Source organism: Schistocerca nitens, chromosome 4 (genome assembly GCF_023898315.1).
Source record: "Schistocerca nitens isolate TAMUIC-IGC-003100 chromosome 4, iqSchNite1.1, whole genome shotgun sequence".
Classification (NCBI taxonomy): domain Eukaryota; kingdom Metazoa; phylum Arthropoda; class Insecta; order Orthoptera; family Acrididae; genus Schistocerca; species Schistocerca nitens.
In genome coordinates this window covers 578380497-578403921 of record NC_064617.1, presented here as the reverse complement: position 1 = coordinate 578403921, position 23425 = coordinate 578380497, and the positions used below count along the sequence as shown (strand labels likewise).

Sequence of the window (23425 nt, the reverse complement as noted above, 5' to 3'; positions counted from 1 at the left end):
CGAAGATTACTATTATTTCATTTTTTATGCATGACGGCGTCCCGCCTCGCTTTCACCTTGAAGAACGAACACCACCCCACAACGCTAAACTGGAAGAGGTGGACGACGAGATCTTGTTTATTGCTTTTGGCCTCCCATATCACTGCACCTCACACTTTACAATTTTTTTTCTGTGGGAGTACGTAACAGACAGTCTTTGTCCCACCTGCGTCAGCTACTCTCCAAGAGCTGACAAGTCGAATTGATGAATCTGTCGATGCAATAAAAAGGGACCTTGAAAGAAATGGTTATAGCTCTGTCAGTAGTTGAGAAATAACTTTTTTATGTCTTGATTGTGACTACTTTCCGATGCATGAGTCCATTTTCAAACCATCCGTACCGTAAGTGTGACAACACAGGCGACAGACTGGGTGCAAAAACTGCCCTAGCAGTGATGATCAAAGCGCCTCAGCAATTGTAAATAGACAAAATAGGACGGACATTAGATCAGTACTGTCTGTCCTATGTAGTCCTTTTACTGTTACTGAGCCGGACATAGTGCCGCTTTGATCTCCACTGCACGGGCAGGTTTTGTACATAGGCTATGGTCTGTGTTATCACACTTACGATTCGGATTATTTGGAAATGGACAGAGGTGTCCGAAACTAGTCAACATCAAGAAATAAGAAAAGAAACTTTTCAGTACAACATATGACAGGGCTACAACAATTTATTTCAATTATGAAATAAGTTGCAGACCTATTTTTGATCTGCAGCATGCTGCAAGTTCGTAAAGAGGGACCTGTCGATTCGTATGCGGAAAGATATGGACTACCGTTTCGATGTTTCTCGAGAAACACACGGTGTACAACATAGTGCCTGTAAGAACATAAAATTTTGAACCTCCCTCTATCCAGTGACATGCACGATGTGTTGTTTCTATCTTCCATAGTTTGTCTGTAACAAAAAACTGAAAGCTGTTCTATGTGTTTGAGTGACCATGGAGTATTTTTTTAAAGCCTGTACTGAACCAAAAGAATAAAAACCACACAATTTATTGCCGTAAGGCTCAACAAGAACTACAGGGGCCAGATTGGCAAATAATTTATAAGAACTTCTGTTAGCACAGGAAAATGGCAATCGGGAACCGACCTCTCAAACCAGGACTGGATACATACCCTGCCTGGTAAACTTGACAGTTTCACCCAATAAACTAGCCATAAGCGGTAATTATATTGATTCAATGCAGTTTCATTAAACATAGATATGAATGAAGGATATACAATAATAAAAATTTGAAAATAAAGAACTTCAGATTAAATATAGAACATAGAAAGTACAAGAAATTGCAGAGATCTGTATAATTACATGTAAAAAATTGACAATAAATAAAAGAAATTCTAACGTTTAAGCCCATAATACAGACAATACTGAATTAAAGTACGAAATACGAGAGTTGTCCAGAAATTAAGTTCCGATCGGTCGCGAAATGGAAACCACAGAGGAAACCAGAAACTTTTATTTGCAACAGTTAGGTACCCCTTCCACCTACTTCTCTACATAGTCGCCGCTCCAACTTTGAGTTTTGTCTTAGTGTTGTATAAAGTTTCCAATATCCTCCTCATAGAAAGCAGATGCCTGTGCGTTCGGCCAGTTATCTGCACTGGTCTGCAGCTCGTTGTCTGTGGATAAACTTTGTCTTCATAGCCAGTGGTGCTTGTGAGCAGAGATGAGACTCAGGGGAGCCAATTACGGACCGTATTGTAACACTTCTCATCGGAAACGCTGCAGGAGCGTCTTCGTGGCCCCTGTAGTGTGCGGCCGAGAATTGGCATGAAGAAAGAACTGCTCGACCGTTGTGTTATGTGGGCTGCATGACACAGGCGAAATCTCTAACCAGGCTCTCATACTTGGCGGGAGACGCTATTTCCTACGCATCTTTACGTGCTCACTGTTCACTCAAAACTGCGAAGAGCGACGTGACACGATCGACGGGCATACTAGAGACACTTTCCAACACATGTGTGCAAAGCTTTACCGCATTTTCGCAGTGGTTTCCATTTCGCAACCGATCGGAACTTACTTTCTGGACAACCCTCGTAATAATTAGGATAACACGTATTATATGGCGGATTTATGTATATCGTACTCAGTGGCAGTGATTGCAGCCTTACAATTTATAATGGAAACACAGCTAGAACTAGACCACACTGCCATGACATTGAATATGCCAAATAAGCTTGCCAATTTGAATAAATTTAGTTTCAGTTCGTCTTATTCAAGCACACCATTCACTAGCTGTGGAACATCGAACAGCCGAAAGCGAGGGTTTTGATAGTCTTGTATCGAAATTAATTGTCTTCGGTGGCCCTATGGCGGTACAGAGGACTAAATTCTAACAGGTAATTCCTTAGGCGCAGCTGTTCTCGGTCTGACACTAGTTTAAGACTTCGGACTACAGTGGGTCTTTTCAAATGTAGAACACCGAGTGGCTCTCCTCCAATGGGTTAGTGTCAACATTATGGCACACCGTAATGTCTTGGTGTGTGCCCGTCTACACCGGTGAGCTGTGGCATGAAGACTCACAGGCACTCGATGAGTAACATAGTGAGAGTGGACTCGCACTGATAGCTTTCTAAAAGCAGGCCGTTGGGACAAGCAGCGCGCTCTATTGCGACGCCGTGGCATTCGTTGGTAGGTCACAAAAATAGATAGAGTGAAGACTTAAATCACAATGAACTGATATACGGCACACAAGTGTTTAGCTCTCTCCTTCATCTTTACAATGAGTGTGCTGTAGACCCTCGTATCTGGAGACGAGAATAGCTGTATTCACAGAGTGCTCGCCTCGTATTGCACTTTGACTGGCCTGTTAAATCACCAGACGAAATCCGTCAGAAGTTGCGTGCAAGTATAGGAAACAGCGGCTGTAACGTAGGAAACAATATTCCCGTAACCTTATAGCTCTACAGCAGGGCCGATCAGGGCGTGCCAAGGGGCAGGTGTGCGGGCCAAGGCTCGCCCTCTGATGCCATTGCTCGTTCCTTCCCTGAAGTACTCGATACAGCACTACATTGCGTTTAGTATTGAGTTGTGGCATTTTTCGGGCGGCACTGGTCACTTCAGTTCAGTATAGTCGATCTGTCGGCACTGTTTACTCTTCGCTATTTCTTCGTGGCCTGAAGGACATTCGAAGTTCCAGCCGCTGTTTACACAAAAAGAGGTAGTCTAGTGATCTGTTGTCACAATCCTTTAAAAATGAATGAAAATGACAAAACAGATCGACAATAATCCTTAACTTATCTCATGCAACGCATAAGCGACGGGTATTGCAAAATTGTTGTCACAATCCTTTAAAAATGAATGAAAATGACAAAACAGATCGACAATAATCCTTAACTTATCTCATGCAACGCATAAGCGACGGGTATTGCAAAATTGCTATAAACGATATTACAGTAGCATGCAGAAAGAATTTAGAATTTACTCGGCGGTGAAAAAGCAAAAACTTACAACAATCGACAAACGGGATTCATTGTTCCGTACGTCAATAAGCACTTTGTGTTAAATTTTCAGGTATGCAACACGTGAAGAAATTAGTGATAGGAATAGTAAATTTTCTGAATTTGCACGCATTATTCCACTACCAGTTGCAGCAGCTCTCGAAGGAATTGAACGAAGTTTAGGGAGATTATACAAATCAATGGGAGGGACATTGGTTACGTCAAGAGGCATACCAGGAGCGATTTTTCGATTTCAAACTTGCTACAGTTGAACATACTGAGGTAAAAAGAATGTATGAACAAAAGTTAATTATGTTTTGATGGGAATGCATTTAAAAAGAAAATCGCGTTATAGAAAGAATAAATTCTGAGAAACACAGCCCAGTTCCATAAATCCACTGCGTTTGGAAAATTGCGAGGTTGTGGACTTGAAAGAATTACGAGGATAGTTTCCTAAATGTTTTGAGGACACTGCCAGTTTTACATCCGTTTTCGAGCGGTTATCGAAACCGTTTTCCGTTTCAGCTGAAATCGCCCCTGTGCATGTGCAGATGTAACAGACTGACCCGTAAGTCAGATTTAATGACAAATCCTTTTACGTTCAAACTTTCCAGGGGTTCTACATTGCATTCCTCAAGCAGATTTTCTGTATCTGTGTAATTACATACAATATTTCGATTGACATATCTGTGTGAAAGACATTTTTTCGAATGTGAAACTAAGTAAGTCACGCTTATGTGAATGCCTGAGTGTGTAAATCTATGAAATTTTCTGCATCTGTCCGTATGCCGACTCTCTGGGCCAGACAAAAATTATACTACGTCTTCACTGCGCCAAAAATAATTAAATAATACTGAAATTTTGTTTTGTTTATGTTCTGTGCTGTTGAGGAATTTGAAATACGAAACCAAATCGTATACCGTGCGACATTACTGCCAGCTGAATGTGTCACGTTCGCTGTTCCTCCTCTTTGCCCTCCTTGCGTTCAGACAACCTGGCGTGGAGGTTGGAGAAGTGTTTATTGACGCTGAAAGCTGTGGCACTGTTCAAGAGCTGAATTCTTGTCCAGTCCTGCTCTACAGTATCTAATCACCATGAGGGGCTTCAGCTAGGTGTGGTATACCTGATGAAACTTGAGAACCCTTTTCCCCTCCAAATTGTGGCCTGTGCCAATGCCAGAGATATACTAGCGTGATGTGTGACTGCAGAGAGGGGAGGGGGTAGGTGAATATTTCTTTATTTTGTATTTTGCTCAAGTGGTTATTATTCACGAATGGTAACAGCTAGCAGAGTCAGGGCCAGCACTTACTGGTCACCATAAGCACGAGGACAGCCCCTGCGACTGCGGCCAGCAGTGGGCAGGCGGCAGCGGACCAGCGCCGGCCGAACCTGGAGGCGCAGTAGTGGACCGCGATGAAGGCCGGCAGCTGCGCCACGCCCTGCGCGGACACCGTCAGGAAAGGGTTGACGCTCAGCAAGCCCACGCTGAGCACCAGCGCCAGAGACGTCAGCAGGTACACCGCCCTGCTGACACCATACCATCGCACATAGAAGAGTGTAGGTCCAGGGTACATTGATGTTCGTGATGGTATATTGACATTCCTGTGGGGAACGTACAAGGTTCTAAGAGTGGGAAAATCGTTACACGTAACGATGAAAACGGAAATCCCGCAGAAATGTGGTTTGATTATGCCATTACTGAGTTTCGATGTCAATGGAATACCACTTACAGGGTAAGACGGATTTTCACTTGTCGCAGGGAACTGACTGTGATGGTTGAGTTAGAAAAAGTTTTGACTGAGTAATCAGGAAAGCGGGCAGAGCTCACAGAACTACTTTGTATGGTGCAGGCTTCAGGGACGCTCCAGCGCCTAAGATGGAGCAACTGGGTAAGCTGACTGGGAAGACGAGAGTATATGAATCGCGTAGTAGATTGATTTTTGGAAGTCTGCAAGCGGAAGATTAAATTTTCTTGATGTGATAGTTTTCAAGAAGGAGGATGGTAGCTTAGGTCACACTGTTTATCGAAAACTCACTCACATACACCACTACCTACACTGGGATTCGAGCCACCACCCATAACGAAAGCGGGCCATCTTGAAAACTTTGGCGGATAGAGCAAGGGACATCAGCGAACCAGAGCCCCTTGACGCATAATTGAAACATCTCACATACTCCTTGAGCATTGTTCAAGAATGGTTATTCGTCCGTTGAAGTGAAGAGAGCGCTATGACCATCACGCAGAACTCATAGTGGTGCACAAGCGCGTATGAAAGCGAAATCATTCATTAATGGCGTTTCTGACCGCATAGGAAAAATCTTGGAAAAACATGGCGGTAACCATTTGGAAGACATAAGATCACCTAAAACTGAGCAAGGATTTTCTATAACCGCTGGAAAAAGTAGGATAGGATTCCGTGTAGTTGTGGGGAGGTATAAGTGGGGACTACAGAAAGAAAGGTCTAAAATTGACTAAAAGAACACAAGGGCAGTTGCAGAATGTTGGAGACTGACAAATCAGCCGTTGCGGAACATGCTTTGCAGCCAGGAGACAACAACTATCCATTTCGATATAATGCAAGTACAGGCAGCCACAAGTGGATACCATAAAAGGTAATACAGGGAGGTTTAATTGTCCCCAGGAATTTCAATAAGATGTAGGATAGCGAGAAATTGAATCACATCTGAATTTCACTGCTGAATATGATTTGTACCGGTCTTCCACCATGGGGTGATAGCAACAGAGGACGACGTCAATCGACAACAGCCAATAGCGCTTTGGTGTTCAATGCATGTGACTTCACTCCACTGCGTGGAAGTAAGCGTAAACGAAATTTTGCTGCAGGGAGTAGAGACCCAAGGTGTGAAAAGGAGACTCAAAGAACCTACGATCCCCCTTGAAAATGTCCTCCGCAGACAGGGACGAAACGTTGGGTTTAAATGTGAAACCCATTCAACCACAGCATAATAGCCCGGAATATTTTATTAACTGTTACATTTCCGGCAGTGAAAGTTTCCATTTTACAGCGCGAATTCTTGCCAGGAGATCCTCTATACTCTTGACAGGCGTCTCCAACACAAGACTTTTCACATGGCCCCACAAGAAGAAATGAAGCGGGGTGAGTTCAGGAGTGCGTCCTGGCCACTAAAAAGAACTCTGCCTATCCAGTGTTCAGGGAATGTCTGATACAGGTTTTCACTAACTTTCAATACAAAGTGATGTGTGGTTCCATTATGGTGGAACCACATCCACTGACAAATAACAAGTGAGAAATGTTCCAGGAACCTTAGTAATTTATCTCCGATAGACACTGTGTACACTGGTGCATTTAAGTGGGAAGGATGAAGAGACTGCCCCAGTATATAATTACTGACTACATCTGCCAAAACACTGACTTAAAATCTATGTTGACGGCTCCTCACAACTGTAGCATAACCTGGTACATAATCATTGACTACGCCTACCCAAGCGCTGACTTAAAATCAGTTTGATGGCTCTTCACAATTGTAGCGTGGGGATTCTGATCAGCCGAAACACGAATAGCTCAAGTATTTAGCATTTCGTTTCTGATGAAACAGGCTTGTGATCACAACAGCTGTGTTTCACTTAATCGTTGAAACATAGAAAAATGTCGTGAGCCGAATATCTTCTGCGTGGATATATGGTCCTGTACAAACTTTCCCTTCTCTGCAGCTTTCATTTGCTTGCCCACAGATGAAAATAATGTCTGCAAGTTCCGTCACCGGGTGCAACTACATTTGGTCGGGCTGAATGACGTAAACACAGATTGCAGTCTACTACAGTACAGACATTGTACACAAGGACTGCTCTTGTCAGTATACAGTACATCATCTGCATTCGATTAGTTGAGTAACCATCCCAACATCTCTAAGTGCTCGTCGGGATTGTCTACTTTATATCCTTAGCGACGACAGTACTGGAACACGTTTCATTGACAGATTATCAGAACGACTTTCCCTTAAACTTCCGACTCGGTCGTATCCGGACCAGGGTACTTTACCTGAAATTGATACATTTATCCTTCTCCAGTATCCCTGAAAGTTTGAAACATCATAACTTAGTCATCCTGTATATTGATCGGGGGATGATTCATAAGGGATTAACAGCTTTGTTGGAGTAACCGAAACTACGGGAAAGACAAATCGACTAATCTATTGTGTGAAAAGTCAAAGAAGAACTAATTTCGCTGAAGCAGGCAGTGTCGAGTGCGATATTGTCGATATTTGACTTACGGCAATAAGGCCGTGGTCCAAGGCATAATTCTCTGCCTAACGTTTCGTTTTCCACTGCTGGAGCCTTCGTCAGAAGCTTTAACGAATCAGAAAGCTATAGCAAACTCAAACAAGCTCAGCAAGCCAACCTGTTTATATGTAACCACGCAATGGTCAGTTAGTGATCTTATCAGACAACTGCCCGAGGACCATAAGAAAGATAGGCCGTATCATGTACGTCACAGCGAAGTAACACTACACTGTTTGCAGCAGGAAGTGAGTTTGCATTTGAGACCACTTTAATACTTCGTATCTGTGCATTTAAATAAATTCAAGCTCCTGATAACATATGACAGAGTTAAGGACTTTGCTGATTGCCATTTCATTGACATATTGATTTCCCACATGATCCTGGGCATATCTGAGCGTTCGTGATGTATGTCGCAAACCCGACTAGTGTGACGTCACGGATTCGTTGCGAGGCCCGTATTTCCCGTGGGCCCCATCACCGCCTAAGATCGCGGAGTCTCTCCGAAGTATGCCATGGAGCGTGCCACTTGGAACAGCTGGCAATGTTAGTTTTATTTAGCACTATGGCCCACAACTTGTCTGTTTTGAATCGTTCTTCTGTTCTGTTTAAATTATTTGTGGTTTTAGATTTCTATCTAGTGATTACTATGCTAGGATATACAGAAATTTTCTATTGAAACTGTTTTTGTGCTTTTGAGTATCTGTATTATTATTACTACGCCAGGATATACAAAGGTGCCATAGAAGTTCAGAAGCACAAAAACAATGTCAACACAAAAGAAGAAGGATTAGAATTGTACAGGTTGTTTGTCCCAGCGCTGTATAAAACATATATAAAATAGCGCCAACTCTTCCACATTAAAAGCTCCATAGCACACGTCTCGGCAATTCGGCGATCTTAGGCAGCAGTATGATGACGTCACGGACCGACCATTCAGTGGATACGTATGAAAAAACCGCTCGGCTTGCTGAGCTTGCTTGAGTTTGTAACTTCTTCCGACTCGTTAAAGCCATTGACAATGATAGTTCTGGTATGCATGCTGACGTTACGATGAAGAGATAGAGAAAGTGTTTGAGGATATTGAAAAGGTAATACAGTACATAAAGGGAGATGAAAATCTAATAGTCATGGGGGACTAGAATGCAGTTGTAGGGGAAGGAGTAGAGGAGATGGTTACAGGTAGCTATAGGCTTCGGACAAGAAATGAGAGACGAGAAACACTAATTCTGTGTTCTAGCAATAGTGCACATCGAAACATACTGAAGAAGATCCCAGGAGAAGGGACGAAACGTCGATTATTTTAGATGGAAATATGATGCACCATAATAACCCAGAAGCTTTGAACTATTAGACTAATTGAGTTCTATAGTAAACTTCAGCTAGTAAAAGCTAATACTTTCTCTCTCTCTCAAGCAGAATCACAAGAGGAGGAGGTATACTTGGAAAAGGCCGGGTGATACGGGAAGATTTTATCTACACTCCTGGAAATGGAAAAAAGAACACATTGACACCGGTGTGTCAGACCCACCATACTTGCTCCGGACACTGCGAGAGGGCTGTACAAGCAATGATCACACGCACGCCACAGCGGACACACCAGGAACCGCGGTGTTGGCCGTCGAATGGCGCTAGCTGCGCAGCATTTGTGCACCGCCGCCGTCAGTGTCAGCCAGTTTGCCGTGGCATACGGAGCTCCATCGCAGTCTTTAACACTGGTAGCATGCCGCGACAGCGTGGACGTGAACCGTATGTGCAGTTGACGGACTTTGAGCGAGGGCGTATAGTGGGCATGCGGGAGGCCGGGTGGACGTACCGCCGAATTGCTCAACACGTGGGGCATGAGGTCTCTACAGTACATCGATGTTGTCGCCAGTGGTCGGCGGAAGGTGCACGTGCCCGTCGACCTGGGACCGGACCGCAGCGACGCACGGATGCACGCCAAGACCGTAGGATCCTACGCAGTGCCGTAGGGGACCGCACCGCCACTTCCCAGCAAATTAGGGACACTGTTGCTCCTGGGGTATCGGCGAGGACCATTCGCAACCGTCTCCATGAAGCTGGGCTACGGTCCCGCACACCGTTAGGCCGTCTTCCGCTCACGCCCCAACATCGTGCAGCCCGCCTCCAGTGGTGTCGCGACAGGCGTGAATGGAGGGACGAATGGAGACGTGTCGTCTTCAGCGATGAGAGTCGCTTCTGCCTTGGTGCCAATGATGGTCGTATGCGTGTTTGGCGCCGTGCAGGTGAGCGCCACAATCAGGACTGCATACGACCGAGGCACACAGGGCCAACACCCGGCATCATGGTGTGGGGAGCGATCTCCTACACTGGCCGTACACCACTGGTGATCGTCGAGGGGACACTGAATAGTGCACGGTACATCCAAACCGTCATCGAACCCATCATTCTACCATTCCTAGACCGGCAAGGGAACTTGCTGTTCCAACAGGACAATGCACGTCCGCATGTATCCCGTGCCACCCAACGTGCTCTAGAAGGTGTAAGTCAACTACCCTGGCCAGCAAGATCTCCGGATCTGTCCCCCATTGAGCATGTTTGGGACTGGATGAAGCGTCGTCTCACGCGGTCTGCACGTCCAGCACGAATGCTGGTCCAACTGAGGCGCCAGGTGGAAATGGCATGGCAAGCCGTTCCACAGGACTACATCCAGCATCTCTACGATCGTCTCCATGGGAGAATAGCAGCCTGCATTGCTGCGAAAGGTGGATATACACTGTACTAGTGCCGACATTGTGCATGCTCTGTTGCCTGTGTCTATGTGCCTGTGGTTCTGTCAGTGTGATCATGTGATGTATCTGACCCCAGGAATGTGTCAATAAAGTTTCCCCTTCCTGGGACAATGAATTCACGGTGTTCTTATTTCAATTTCCAGGAGTGTAGATTACATCATTAGCAGACAGTGGTTCCGCAATCAGATACTGGATACTAAGGCGTACCCAGGGGCAGATATACATCCAGATTGCAATGCAGTAGTGACGAAGAGTAGGGTGAAGTTTAAGAGACTAGTCATACAGAATCAATATGCACAGAAGTGGAATACGGAAGTACTTAGGAATGAAAAGATACGCTTGAAATTTTCTGAGGCCGTAGGTACTTCGATAATGAATAGCTCAGTAGCAGATAAGTTGAAGAGGAATGAACATCTCTGGAAAGAGAAATCGCAGAAGACGGAAAGAAAAATATGCTACAAGGACGATAATTGCACCGACACCGTGGATAGGAGGAGAAAAACTTTAGTTTTATCGATGAAAAAAGTAGTAAAAAATGTTCATGGAAATTTGGGAATAGAGAGACGCATACAACGTGGGAATGAAATAAATAATTCTGCAGTGAAGCTAAGACAAAATGGCAACATGAGCAATGTGGAGAAATCGAAAAAAGTAAAAAACGATTGTCGGTAGGACTAACTCACAAATAGAAAAATCGATGAAATCTTCGATGAAATTAAAAGCAAGAGCGGTAACACTACAAGTGCAATGGGAATTACATTGTTAAACGCAGAGGAGAGAGCGGATTGGTGGAAAGGATATACTGATGACCTTTATGAGAGGAAATATTTGTCTGATGCGATATAAGAAGAAACAGGAAACAATTTAGAAGAGATAGAGGATCCAGTATTGGAACCAAAATTTAAAAGAGGCTTGGGAGACGTAAGATCAAATAAGGCAGAGGGGATGGATAAAATTCCATCAGAATTTCTAAAATCATTAGGGGAACTGGCAAAAGAACAACTATTCACATTGGTGTGTAGAATGTATCAGTCTGGCGACATACCATCTGACTCGAAAAGGATCATCCACACTATTCCGAAGAATGCAGGAGCTGACAAGTGCGAGAATTATCGCACAATCAGCTTAACGGCTCACCACCAAGTGGCTGATAAGACTAATGTACAGAAATGTGCAAAAGAAAATTGAGGATGTCTTAGATGACGACAGGTTTTACTTTGGGGAAGGTAAAGGCGCCAGAGAGGTAATTCCGACGTTGCGGTTGATAATGGAAGCAAGACACTTTTATAGGATCTGTCAACCTGGAAAAAGGGTTCGACAATACTAGATGTTTGGAATTTTGAAGCTGTATGGAGAGACAGGTAACAACAATATGAACAAGAACCAAGAGGGAATTATAACAGTGGACGACCAAGAATGAAGTTTCTCAAAAGTAGACCTGTTTGTCTTAATGGGATTTCCGCGATCGTTCATTAAATAAAAATATGGCATTTCGGTCTGTCATCACTCATGACAACGAACCGATAGTTCTGTATTGACAAGTTACTCTGTAACTGCAATATATGATCTGGAGATGGCAGCTAGCCTGAAACCGGTCATTGAAAATCAGAAATAGCGATCAAAGACTGAAATACCATATTTTTAGTTCATCTTGTCTCTGTCAGGCTGATTCTCTTTACGGGCAGGAAGATTAGAATGGATGTAAAACTACAATTTCCTAGGCACCGTATTAATTGCCAAGCACAGTAACCACAGAGAGCACCTACAATAGAGAGGTGTCTCTTTCTTACCAGAGTAAATGGATTGCAACAATCCAAGAGATTACCCATCAGTGGAACCTTGGACGACGTTTTCTTTGCTCACATAGGATACATAATTTTCATTATACAGTAATACTACAACGAAAATTGGAAAACTATTCACCTCATGGCTGAGTTACGCACCATATGTGTTTAAATTATTAATCTGCAAAGCATGTTTGTACTGGTGCTCCGTAGGTGTTTAACTGATAATGTTTCTGTGTTGGGTAAAAGAGAATTACTAGAGCTTTATTAGCTCAAATAAAGTTTAAAACAAATTGTTGTATAACGGCAGCAGCCCACATACGTCCACTGCCGGTCTCTCGTCCCCGCCATGCGTTGTCCATCTAATGCAACTCACGGAGACGAGCCAGGATTCTCCACTCTGCTTAGGACCGTCATCGTACTAGTACGTTACTGAGTGTGGATTGGTGCCGCACGGGCGACGCGCTATGGCTATATGGGATGACGCTTCCCGCAGATCCGGCATCACGCCAGTAAACTTCGTGTTTGTTGTTTCAAGTGATCACCTTTCAGTTGTTGTTTCTGAAACAAACGTCATTGTGCACATGTGCAGTTAATAATGTATTCTGTATTGCAACTGGAGAATCATCACTTAATACAGCAAGCAACCACCTATAATGTGGAGGACAGAAAACAAAGCGTCACATGTATATCACGGTATTATTTACAAATATTTATAGGGAGTTATTGCTTCAGTGGGCTAGTTTTATTTCTTTTACTAATGTCGCGTATGAGTGTGGTGTGCAGCTTTACTTATTCTCAGTCAGAGGTTCTGTAGTTGTGCTGGGTATGGCCACGCAGCTGGAGTCGTAGAAAAAACTGAATCTCTCCGTCAAGTTGCAGAGCCCCAAGTGCAGAGTTCCCTTCACTCTAACGGCGGGGCCACTGCAGCTCTGCTCCCGTCTGCCGAGCCGGTGGCACGCGCGAGTGGCGTCGCAGGAGCTCGTGTTGCACCATGCAACCAGAGCAGATGCTGCGTGTTTCAGCATTGAGGACGCTACCAGCTCTGGTGTAATCTTAAGTAAATGGTAATAATAGGGCACACAGCTGCGAATCGTTTCTGGTAGAGCAGCAGCAGTGCTTGTATCTCGTTTAAATAACACCTAGACATTAGCATACAAGGGAGGAGAAGAGTAGGACAGGAAGAACGTGGAGGAATAAAGAGGATGGGTGGAGAAGGAGGTGACATTTACGGGGTGACGTTGTGGGTGATCTTGAGTGGGTGAGAGAATTACTGGCCTATAAACTCTCGTGATAGTTATGAAATGGACCAAAAACTGTTCTTGATACACTACTAAACTTTCCTTTTTCTCTTATATTCTCTAACCTACTTGTCCGGTTCAAAACTCTAACATTCCGCACAGAAAGAACATCAGTTTTTCTTCCCCTATGACGACGTCACACTGAGTACTTCTCATCTGGAGATACAAATGAGAGGCTATTTTACCTCCAAAATACGTTGACCGAGAGGATGCCATCATTATGAATCCATACAGCAGAGCTGCATGCCATCGGGAAAAAAAATAGCCGCTGTGGTCTTCCCTTGCTTTCAGACGTTTGCAGTACGAACATAGTAATGGCATGTTGGCTAATCTTACAAGACCCCCATCAGTCAATTAACCACTATAGTGACTCTAAACTTTTGAAAAGGTAGCTGCCTCTCTTCAAGAATAGACTGTCCAACTTTTCCTAAGATACCTGCCCATTTTGGTTGGTATGGCCATCTGTATCACTGAGACCTGCAAGCCACCCCATCTTGGAAAGGTCCGTGATTAATAGGGTGATGTTTGGTAACAGGTGCATGATACCTAATAATTCGCTTTAACGTTATTACTCTGTAATGGGTTCCTTCTATAAATTACTCAAAAAATTTTGCTTATCAAATTCCAACCTCGGATTGTGGAAATCCAGGGTATACTAGATTCTGTGGCAATGCATACTACATGTATTCGACGAAGAGTGTGCACCATCAAAGATCGATGCCCAGAACACCAGCGACACATTCGTATAATATACATGACAAGTCGGCAGTCACATAGTACTAATCGTCTGAGACTCATGCAACGGAATATGAATGCATCAGAATTTTACCACAAACTCTGAACTACTGGGACAGTGTCGTTAAAAAGACAGTCGAAATACTGACTAGGTACAATTTCACAAACCGGAACTGCGGCTGTAGTCTTTGCAAAGCTTCGGAAACAGCGTAGGGTCAAATTGTTCAGACGACACACAGCAAACAAGAGCTGGCTACCAGAGCAGGTGAGTGTCTACATTCACGATGCCCTAGCAGAGTGCCATGTTGTGTGTCTCTGCCGCCAACGAGGTCCCTCAGGCGTGGAGCAGACATAAGTCGACCATATCCGCCAGGAGATCAGTTCGTCTGCGCACCTGACGATAGCTGTGCGTCTGACTACTGAAGTATTGCGCCCTTAGAACACTATGGAACTGAAGGATCACAACTTTCAAAATTTTGTCAGCTTCACACATTAAGCACTGAGTTGCTGAAGTCTTTGAGTTCACTAGTTCAGAGCTATGATTGGCGACCCGGAGACGGATATCATTAAGTGTTAATAAATCTACGGCTGAAACAGTGGTCCCCACACGGCACTTATCACAGGAGATATGAGATTGTATTCCTGCGGCAGACTGCCACCAGTGGCGCATGAAGTCGGACAGGGGGGAAACACTTCACTTCCTTGAAAAAGCGAACATTTTAAAACGTTCATTATAACGAGAAAGACTACAACGATACACAAACGGCGATATCCTATGGTGTTCAAGAGAACAACGGGTCTTAAAAGCACATATAATGAGGAAACATAAATGAATGGCACTGTCAGCATCTCGACCGAACCCTGCCATACTGATACTCCATTTGTTGATGCCTGTGAAATGTGTTGACTGTATTTCCATCCTTGTCGATGTTATTTTAAGTGTTTTCAGCACAGAATAGATTCCTTCCTACAGATGAACAACAGTGTGAATATATGACGGCTGTTGGGTAAGTCTAACGATACTGGTACTTTTCAGAGATAGCAACGCAGCATCCTTTGAAGACGTGCATATACAGCTTATCACCACCTTTAATATTTCAGGAGGATCTAGTCATTGACATCGGGGACATGGGGCATCATTCTGAACCACACAGAAAGTTGACTGTAGAGCAATGACTACTGATCGAGTGGTGACAAGGCGGATTCAGGACAACAGCGTGGTAAGAAGTTTAGGTAAAGGTCCTCCCAGAAGGACTACATCATGAGCAGAACGTGGAATTTTGATGATGGGTCAGAGAAATTCATGGGCGCCAATTGTTGTTTAGGGGCAGAGGGTAAAGGCGTAGTGTCACCTAGATCCGTCGGCAAAACATAAGGGCTGTTATTAATATATGATCAGTCGCTAAATGCAAACCACACTGATAATCCGATGAAGCTTTGCACTGTGCTACGCAGTATCTCTACTCTGCCCATCGACCGTGACACGCCACTCTCTTCAGTTCTGTTCGCTCAGTGAACGCATGAAGACGTCTAGAAAACAGAGACTCCCGCCAAGTGTAAGTGCCTGCTGAGAGTTCTCGCCTGAATTCATGCTGTCCACATAAAATAACTGTCATACATTTCCCTCTTCGTGTCAATTTTCGGCTGGACACTGTAGGAGCAATGAGGCCGCTCCCACGGCGGTTTAGTTGGGAAGTGTTCGATCACCCACTATGCAGTACGGACTTGGCTCCTTCTGAGTCATCTGTACTCACATGAACCGCTGGCTATGAAGACAACATTTTGGAACAAACAGTGAGCTGCAGATCATGGTAGAGAATTGGTGGAAATCACAAAGGGCAGCCTTTTATGAGGAAGGTATTGGATAGTTGGTACAACGCTACTATTGACGTCTCAGTCGGAGCACTGACAAAAAGTACACTATGTGATCAAAAGTATCCGGACACCTGGATGAAAACGACTTAAAAGGTCGTGGTGTCCTCCATCCGTAATGCTGGAATTCAGAATGGTGTTGGCCCACCCTTAGCCTTGACAACAGCTTCCACTCTCGCAGGTATACATTCAATCAGCTGCTGGAAGGTTTCTTGGGGAATGGCAGCCCTTTATTCACGGAGTGCTCCACTGAGGAGAGGTATCGATGTCGGTCGGTCAGGCCTGGCACGAAGTCGGCGTTCCAAAACATACCAAAGGTGTTCTGTGGGATTCAGGTAAGGACTCTGTGCAGGCCAGTCCATTGCAGGGATTTTATTGTCGTGTAACCACAGGCCGTACTTTATGAACAGGTGCTCGATCGTGTTCAAAGTTCCAATTGCCATTCCCGAATTGCTCTTCAACAGTGGGAAGCAAGAAGGTGCTTAAAACATCAATGTAGGCCTGTTGTATGATAGCGCCATGCAAAGCAACAAGGGGTGCAAGTCTCCTCCACGCTGGCAGATGATGTTCACTGGGCATTCGCCATACCCACAGCTTGCCATTGGATCGCCACATTGTGTACAATGATTCATCACTCCACACAATGTTTTTCCTCTGTTTAATCGTCCCATGTTTAAGGGAGCAAGGCATCGTTTAGCATTTACCGGCGTGGTGTGTGGCTTATGAGCAGCAGCTCAACCATGAAACAAAACTTTTCTTACCCCCCGCCAAACTGTCATAGTACTTGCACTGGATCTACATCTACATCTACATTTATACTCCGCAAGCCAACCATCGGTGTGTGGCGGAGGGCACTTTACGTGCCACTGTCATTACCTCCCTTTCCTGTTCCAGTCGCTTATGGTTCGCGGGAAGAACGACTGTCTGAAAGCCTCCGTGCGCGCTCTAATCTCTCTAAATTTACATTCGTGATCTCCTCGGGAGGTATAAGTAGGGGGAAGCAATATATTCGTTACCTCATCCAGAAACGCACCCTCTCGAAACCTGGCGAGCAAGCTACACCGCGATGCAGAGCGCCTCTCTTGCACAGTCTGCCACTTGAGTTTGTTAAACATCTCCGTAACGCTATCACGGTTACCAAATAACCCTGTGACGAAACGCGCCGCTCTTCTTTGGATCTTCTCTATCTCCTCTGTCAACCCGATCTGGTACAGATCCCACACTGATGAGCAATACTCAAGTATAGGTCGAACGAGTGTTTTGTAAGCCACCTCCTTTGTTGATGGACTACATTTTCTAAGGACTCTCCCAATGAATCTCAACCTGGTACCCGCCTTACCAACAATTAGTTTTATATGATCATTCCACTTCAAATCGTTCCGCACGCATACTCCCAGATATTTTACAGAAGTAACTGCTACCAGTGTTTGTTCCGCTATCATATAATCATACAATAAAGGATCCTTCTTTCTATGTATTCGCAATACATTACATTTGTCTATGTTAAGGGTCAGTTGCCACTCCCTGCACCAAGTGCCTATCCGCTGCAGATCTTCCTGCATTTCGCTACAATTTTCTAATGCTGCAACTTCTCTGTATACTACAGCATCATCCGCGAAAAGCCGCATGGATCCCGATGCAGTTTCTAATTCCTGTGTGATGGTCTGGATAGATGTCTGCCTATTACATATTACGACCCTCTTCAACTGTCGTCGGACTCTCAGTCAGCAGACGAAGTCGGCCTGCACGCTTTTGTGTTGTCCGTGTCCCTTCAAGTTTCCACTTCACTATCACATCGGTAACAGTGGACCTAGGGATGTTTAGAAGTATGGAAATCTCGTGTAAAGACGTATGACACAAGTGACACCCAATCACCTGACCACATTCGAAGTTCGTGAGTTCGGCGGAGCGCCCGATTCTGCTCTCTCACGATGTCTACCGACTACTGAGGTCGCTGCTATGGAATACCTGGATGTAGGTGGCAGCACAATATACCTAATAAGAAAAACGTATGTTTTTGGGGGTGTCCGAATACTTTTGATCACATAGTGTATTTGAAAGGTGTAACTAACAGCTGCCGATAAAACATTCTTTATTTTCATCGTGGTTTCCATTTCGCAACCGATCAGACATTAATACTAGTAGTTCTCATGTTACTAGAAGCTGTGTTGAAGTCTCGAATTACCAAGCTTTGTTTACTACAGTACTGTACCACAGACAGTAGCCAGAATCATCTGGTACAGTGAGTGATATTCAGTTACGATTTGCGACTGTACAATACGATAGATGGAGGCAGCCAACGCCAAAAGGTGATGCTAAGCGGTAGTATTAATATACAATAACGTCAAGAGAGGGCAGCAGGGAAAGGAGACAGCCAGCGAGAGGCATCTAGCGCCTTAAAAGAGAAACGGTACCGCTAGCCTTACCCAGGGACAGTACTCCCCCTTTGAAAATGTAAATAGTGCGTATGGAAAATAGATAATAAGTAAATGAGTAAAAATAATAATTAAGCTGTACTGACAGAAGAAGAATAGATAAACGAAAATAGACTATAAGTAAATGAACCAGTAATTATACAAGAATAGCAAGGGGAGATGCCCCCCCCCCCCCCAGGTAACGCGGATGGAACAGCGTAGCCGGGAGGCAAGAAAAAGAACAATGATCAAAGTCAAGTGGAGGTGGCTCACGGCAGCGGACGTTTCGCACGTCAGCTGGCGATGCCTAAGTATGCAGTGCACTAACCCATGTTAAAAGGGTTGCAGAACGAAGAGAAGTATGTTTCACTGAAAAGAGCGTTATTGTGCAATACAGCAATGACGAATGCAACCAGGTAAACCCACGCCTCTAGACTCCACTATGGGATATGCAGAGGCAACAGTAAAGAAAAAAGTTGTTAAGTGCGCTGTGTTGGGCCAAGTTCGTGAATATAAGACTCTCCCAGCACCGTGAGTGATTGTAAGTTGCGAAGCCGCGCCGTAGAACAAAGACCAAAAACAAACAATAAAAAGTATTTGTTTTTCCAGTGTAAAAGAAGTATATGCATATATATTTATTGTGCTACGAGTCAAAGAGTATTAAATCAGTGTTTACCCCAATTAGTGGTCCCAGTGAATATTATTTGGGAGTTAACCTGAGTCCTTCACCACCTGGCACATGGCTTGGGTACAAGTCATTGGGTACACAAGAGGTTGACATGAGCATCGTTAGTCGCATTGAGGCAGAGAATTTCGCTGGTGATAGTGACTCAGAATTGACAACTGAGGATGTCAATGAGCTGGAGGGATCAGAAGACACTACAAGGAACTGTACTTGCAAGTTCTGGATGCTAAGCTGTGGGTGAAAATTAGGGAGCAGAGTAACTGCGTGAAAGTTTCAAGTGATCCAAATTGAAGGACTGAGGATAACTGTCGTGATTAAATCAAGAAACATCATCACAGCTTAGTAGCCATATCAGTAGTTATTGTAAAGATATTAGTACATTAGTAGATGTAATATTCTAGTAATAATCCTTGTATTGTGTAGGGGAAAGGTGTGTGACAGAATAGAAAAAGCGAGGGTCCTTACTGAAGGATATGTGTGTCTGTATAAGGGAAGATTAAATAAAATAGAATACCTCAAAGGGAACCAACCCAAGAATTACAATGTGAAGTGTTGCCGATTGTTCCCCATTATAAAATTCTTGTATAATATAAATAGACTGTGAGGACTGTCAACTACAGGCACCCCGAAGTGGGTCATGGAGGGCAATCTATCAGGCAGGTGTGCAGTCACACCAAATGAAGTCTAATGGAAGGATACCTCAAGGGGCATGACTGCCACACATGGCGACTGTAAGGCTAGGACTTTAATTTTATATGATTAGTGTCCACGAACTTAAAAATCTTGGGATGGAAAAGTAATTGCGTAGTTACTGATATAGTAAGTTCAAGATGGGTGACAAGCCAAAAGAGGGTGCGTCAGACACAGGGTTGTTTGAAAGGTCTGAGAAGGCCAAAGAAATACATGATGGAGGTCTCCAAATTAGTATGCCAAAGATCGGAAGTAGTGGAGACTTCGGAAGTTAGACGAAAGTGAATTCACTCGCGAAATAGATGAGGGAGGTCAAAAAGGATTGGAAGATCTGCTTATGAGCAAAGACAGTGGTTTGGATACAACGGCAGGATCTAATGTGAACCCATGTAGCGATTTAGCGACAATGATGGAGATGATAACTAAGGGTTTTAGCCCAGTAAATACATCAATGGAGAAAACGTAAGATAGGTTAAACCAATCAATGGAAGACCAAAACAAATCAACGCAAGCAGGGTTAGATAAATGAATAAAAGAAATCAAAGAACAAGTAAATAAGCAGAATGTTATGGTAGGCCAAGCACTGGTGAAAAGAATTAATGAGGAAAATAAAAAGTTAGTAGAGACATTCTGAGCTAAATTCACTGAAATAGAAAGTAGAGTATCAACTGTGGAAGACATCATAACCGCAAATGAAGGCAAAATTGTAGGTATTGGCAAGAAGGTAGATAAGAGAGCTCAAGGCCATGAAACCATTAGTAAAAAAGTAGATAAAATTTGTAAAGACAATACCAAAGCGATACAAGAGAATGTCGAACATAAGGACACAGTGTTTAATCTGAAAGAGGTATTACGCATGACCATTACCAGTATTGTCGAACGTATTGAAGGGTTGGAGAGTGTGAAAGGTTTACAAACCATTTCACCGCTAGGAGGGGGATGTAGAAATCAAATATGACCCGAGTTGCACAAATTTGACCCTATGACGTTTATTAACGCCTATAAGAAGTTGATTCCCAAAGAAATGATTGAAAAGAATAGATTTGTAACAGGGGAAACCAAATTGGTAGGAGACACTAGGAATTGGTCTGTCAAGGCAAGTGAGAATTGTAAGACGTTGGACCAGTTTTTGACGAAATTCGAGGAAGAGTTTTGGTCGAAAAGTAAACAAAGTGAAGTAAACCAAGAATTTAGAATGCACCATCATATCGATATACTCAAGACAGAAGTATGTGGACATATTGTGAGGATCTATGGAGGAAGGTGGAACATGTTAAAGGTTTCAAAAAAATGGTTCAAATGGCTCTAAGCACTATGGGACTCAACGTCTGTGGTCATAAGTCCCCTAGAACTTAGAACTACATAAACCTAACCAACCTAAGGACATCACACACATCCATGCCCGAGGCAGGATTCGAACCTGCGACCGTAGCGGTCGCGCGGTTCCTGACTGAGCGCCTAGAACCACTAGACCACCGCGGCCGGCGTTAAAGGTTTAGTGACAGAACAACATCTGTTGGAAATAGTCGACAGAGGGATAGAGAAACAATTAAAATCGCACAAAAGAGGAATGGCCGCTGGACCTGATGGGATACCGGTTCGGTTTTACACAGAGTACGCGAAGGAACTTGCCCCCCTTCTTGCAGCGGTGTACCATAGGTCTCTAGAAGAGCATAGCGTTCCAAAGGATTGGAAAAGGGCACAAGTCATCCCCGTTTTCAAGAAGGGACGTCGAACAGATGTGCAGAACTATAGACCTATATCTCTAACGCGTATCACTTGTAGAATTTTGGAACACGTATTATGTTTGAGTATAATGACTTTTCTGGAGACTAGAAATCTACGCTGTAGGAATCAGCATGGGTTTCGAAAAAGACGATCGTGTGAAACCCAGTCTTCCGAAGTAAGAGTGATTTCAGGTGTGCCGCAAGGGAGTGTCATAGGAATCGTTGCTATCCACAATATACATAAATGACCTTGTGGATGACATTGGAAGTTCACTGAGGCTTTTTGCGGATGATGCTGTGGTATATCGAGAGGTTGTAAAAATGGAAAATTGTACTGAAATGCAGGAGGATCTGCAGCGAATTGACGCATGGTGCAGGGAATGGCAATTGAATCTCAATGTAGACAAGTGTAATGTGCTGCGAATACATAGAAAGAAAGATCCCTCATCATTTAGCTACAATATAGCAGGTCAGCAACTGGAAGCAGTTAATTCCATAAATTATCTGGGAGTAGGCATTAGGGGTGATTTAAAATGGAATGATCATATAAAGTTGATCGTCGGTAAAGCAGATGCCAGACTGAGATTCATTGGAAGAATCCTAAGGAAATGCAATCCGAAAACAAAGAAGTAGGTTACAGTACGCTTGTTCGCTCACTGCTTGAGTACTGCTCAGCAGTGTGGAATCTGTACCAGATAGAGAAGATCCAACGGAGAGCAGCGCGCTTTGTTACAGGATCATTTAGTAATTTCGAAAACATTACGGAGATGATAGATAAACTACAGTGGAAGACTCTGCAGGAGAGATGCTCAGTAGCTCGGTACGGGCTTTTGTTGAAGTTTCGAGAACATACCTTCACCAAGGAGTCAAGCAGTATATTGCTCACTCCTACGTATATCTCACGAAGAGACCATGAGGATAAAATCAGAGAGATTAGAGGCCACACAGAGGTATACAGACAATCCTTCTTTCCACGAACAATATGAGACTGGAATAGAAGGGACGACTGATAGAGGTACTCAAGGTACCCTCCGCCACACACCGTCAGGTGGCTTGCAGAGTATGGATGTAGATGTTGCACTATAAGCTACCATGGAGTGTTCAAGGATATGTAAGCTTAGGCGATTGCAACCACACTACATTCTTGAGACGAGTAGGAGAAGTGGATGTTTGGAACAGGGTGAATGAAAGCCGCTTCTGAAACCAAAACAGAAATAATAACAGAATTAACTACAACCAGAATTATAACAATAATAATAATGAAGGGAATTATAATGTTAGAGTTATGAGAGGAAGAGGGGGAAGAGGTCAAGGCAATAGAGGTAGTAATCATGCCAGACCCCGTTACCAAAATAGTTAATCGGAAAACGAAGGGCTACAACAGTGAAGGCCCAAGCTGAAGTGGGTGATAGGGAGAGACCCCGATTTACGAGATACAAAGTAAACAAGCAAGAACAAAAATCAAAGAAGGCATAAAGGATAGAGATAGTGTGTATTATGTATAGTGTGAAAAAGACATCAAGCATTGGGGTAAAAAGGAATGGGATTCTAAGTTAAAATGGATACAAATATTACCAATAAATGTCATGGAAAAAGAGTTGAACTGATACAAGAAGTGGAGAATTAGGTATCAGGTTGATGTAGATGTTGTTGTGCCAAAGGAACAATGCCAGGAAGAAAATATTAATGGGATTGTTGAGTCAAGTGTACTGAAAGAGGAA

General features: G+C 43.8%; 1 protein-coding gene across 1 annotated transcript in view; it reads right to left on the bottom strand.

Annotated features, from left to right (window-relative positions):
- The window catches only part of LOC126252449 (solute carrier family 22 member 7-like), a 156932-nt gene that overhangs the window by 37062 nt on the left and 96445 nt on the right, over positions 1-23425 (bottom strand). Inside the window, exon 7 of the mRNA XM_049953343.1 lies at positions 4792-5084. Coding sequence (XP_049809300.1) covers positions 4792-5084 — 293 coding nt within the window. The remainder of the gene's footprint in view (positions 1-4791; positions 5085-23425) is intronic.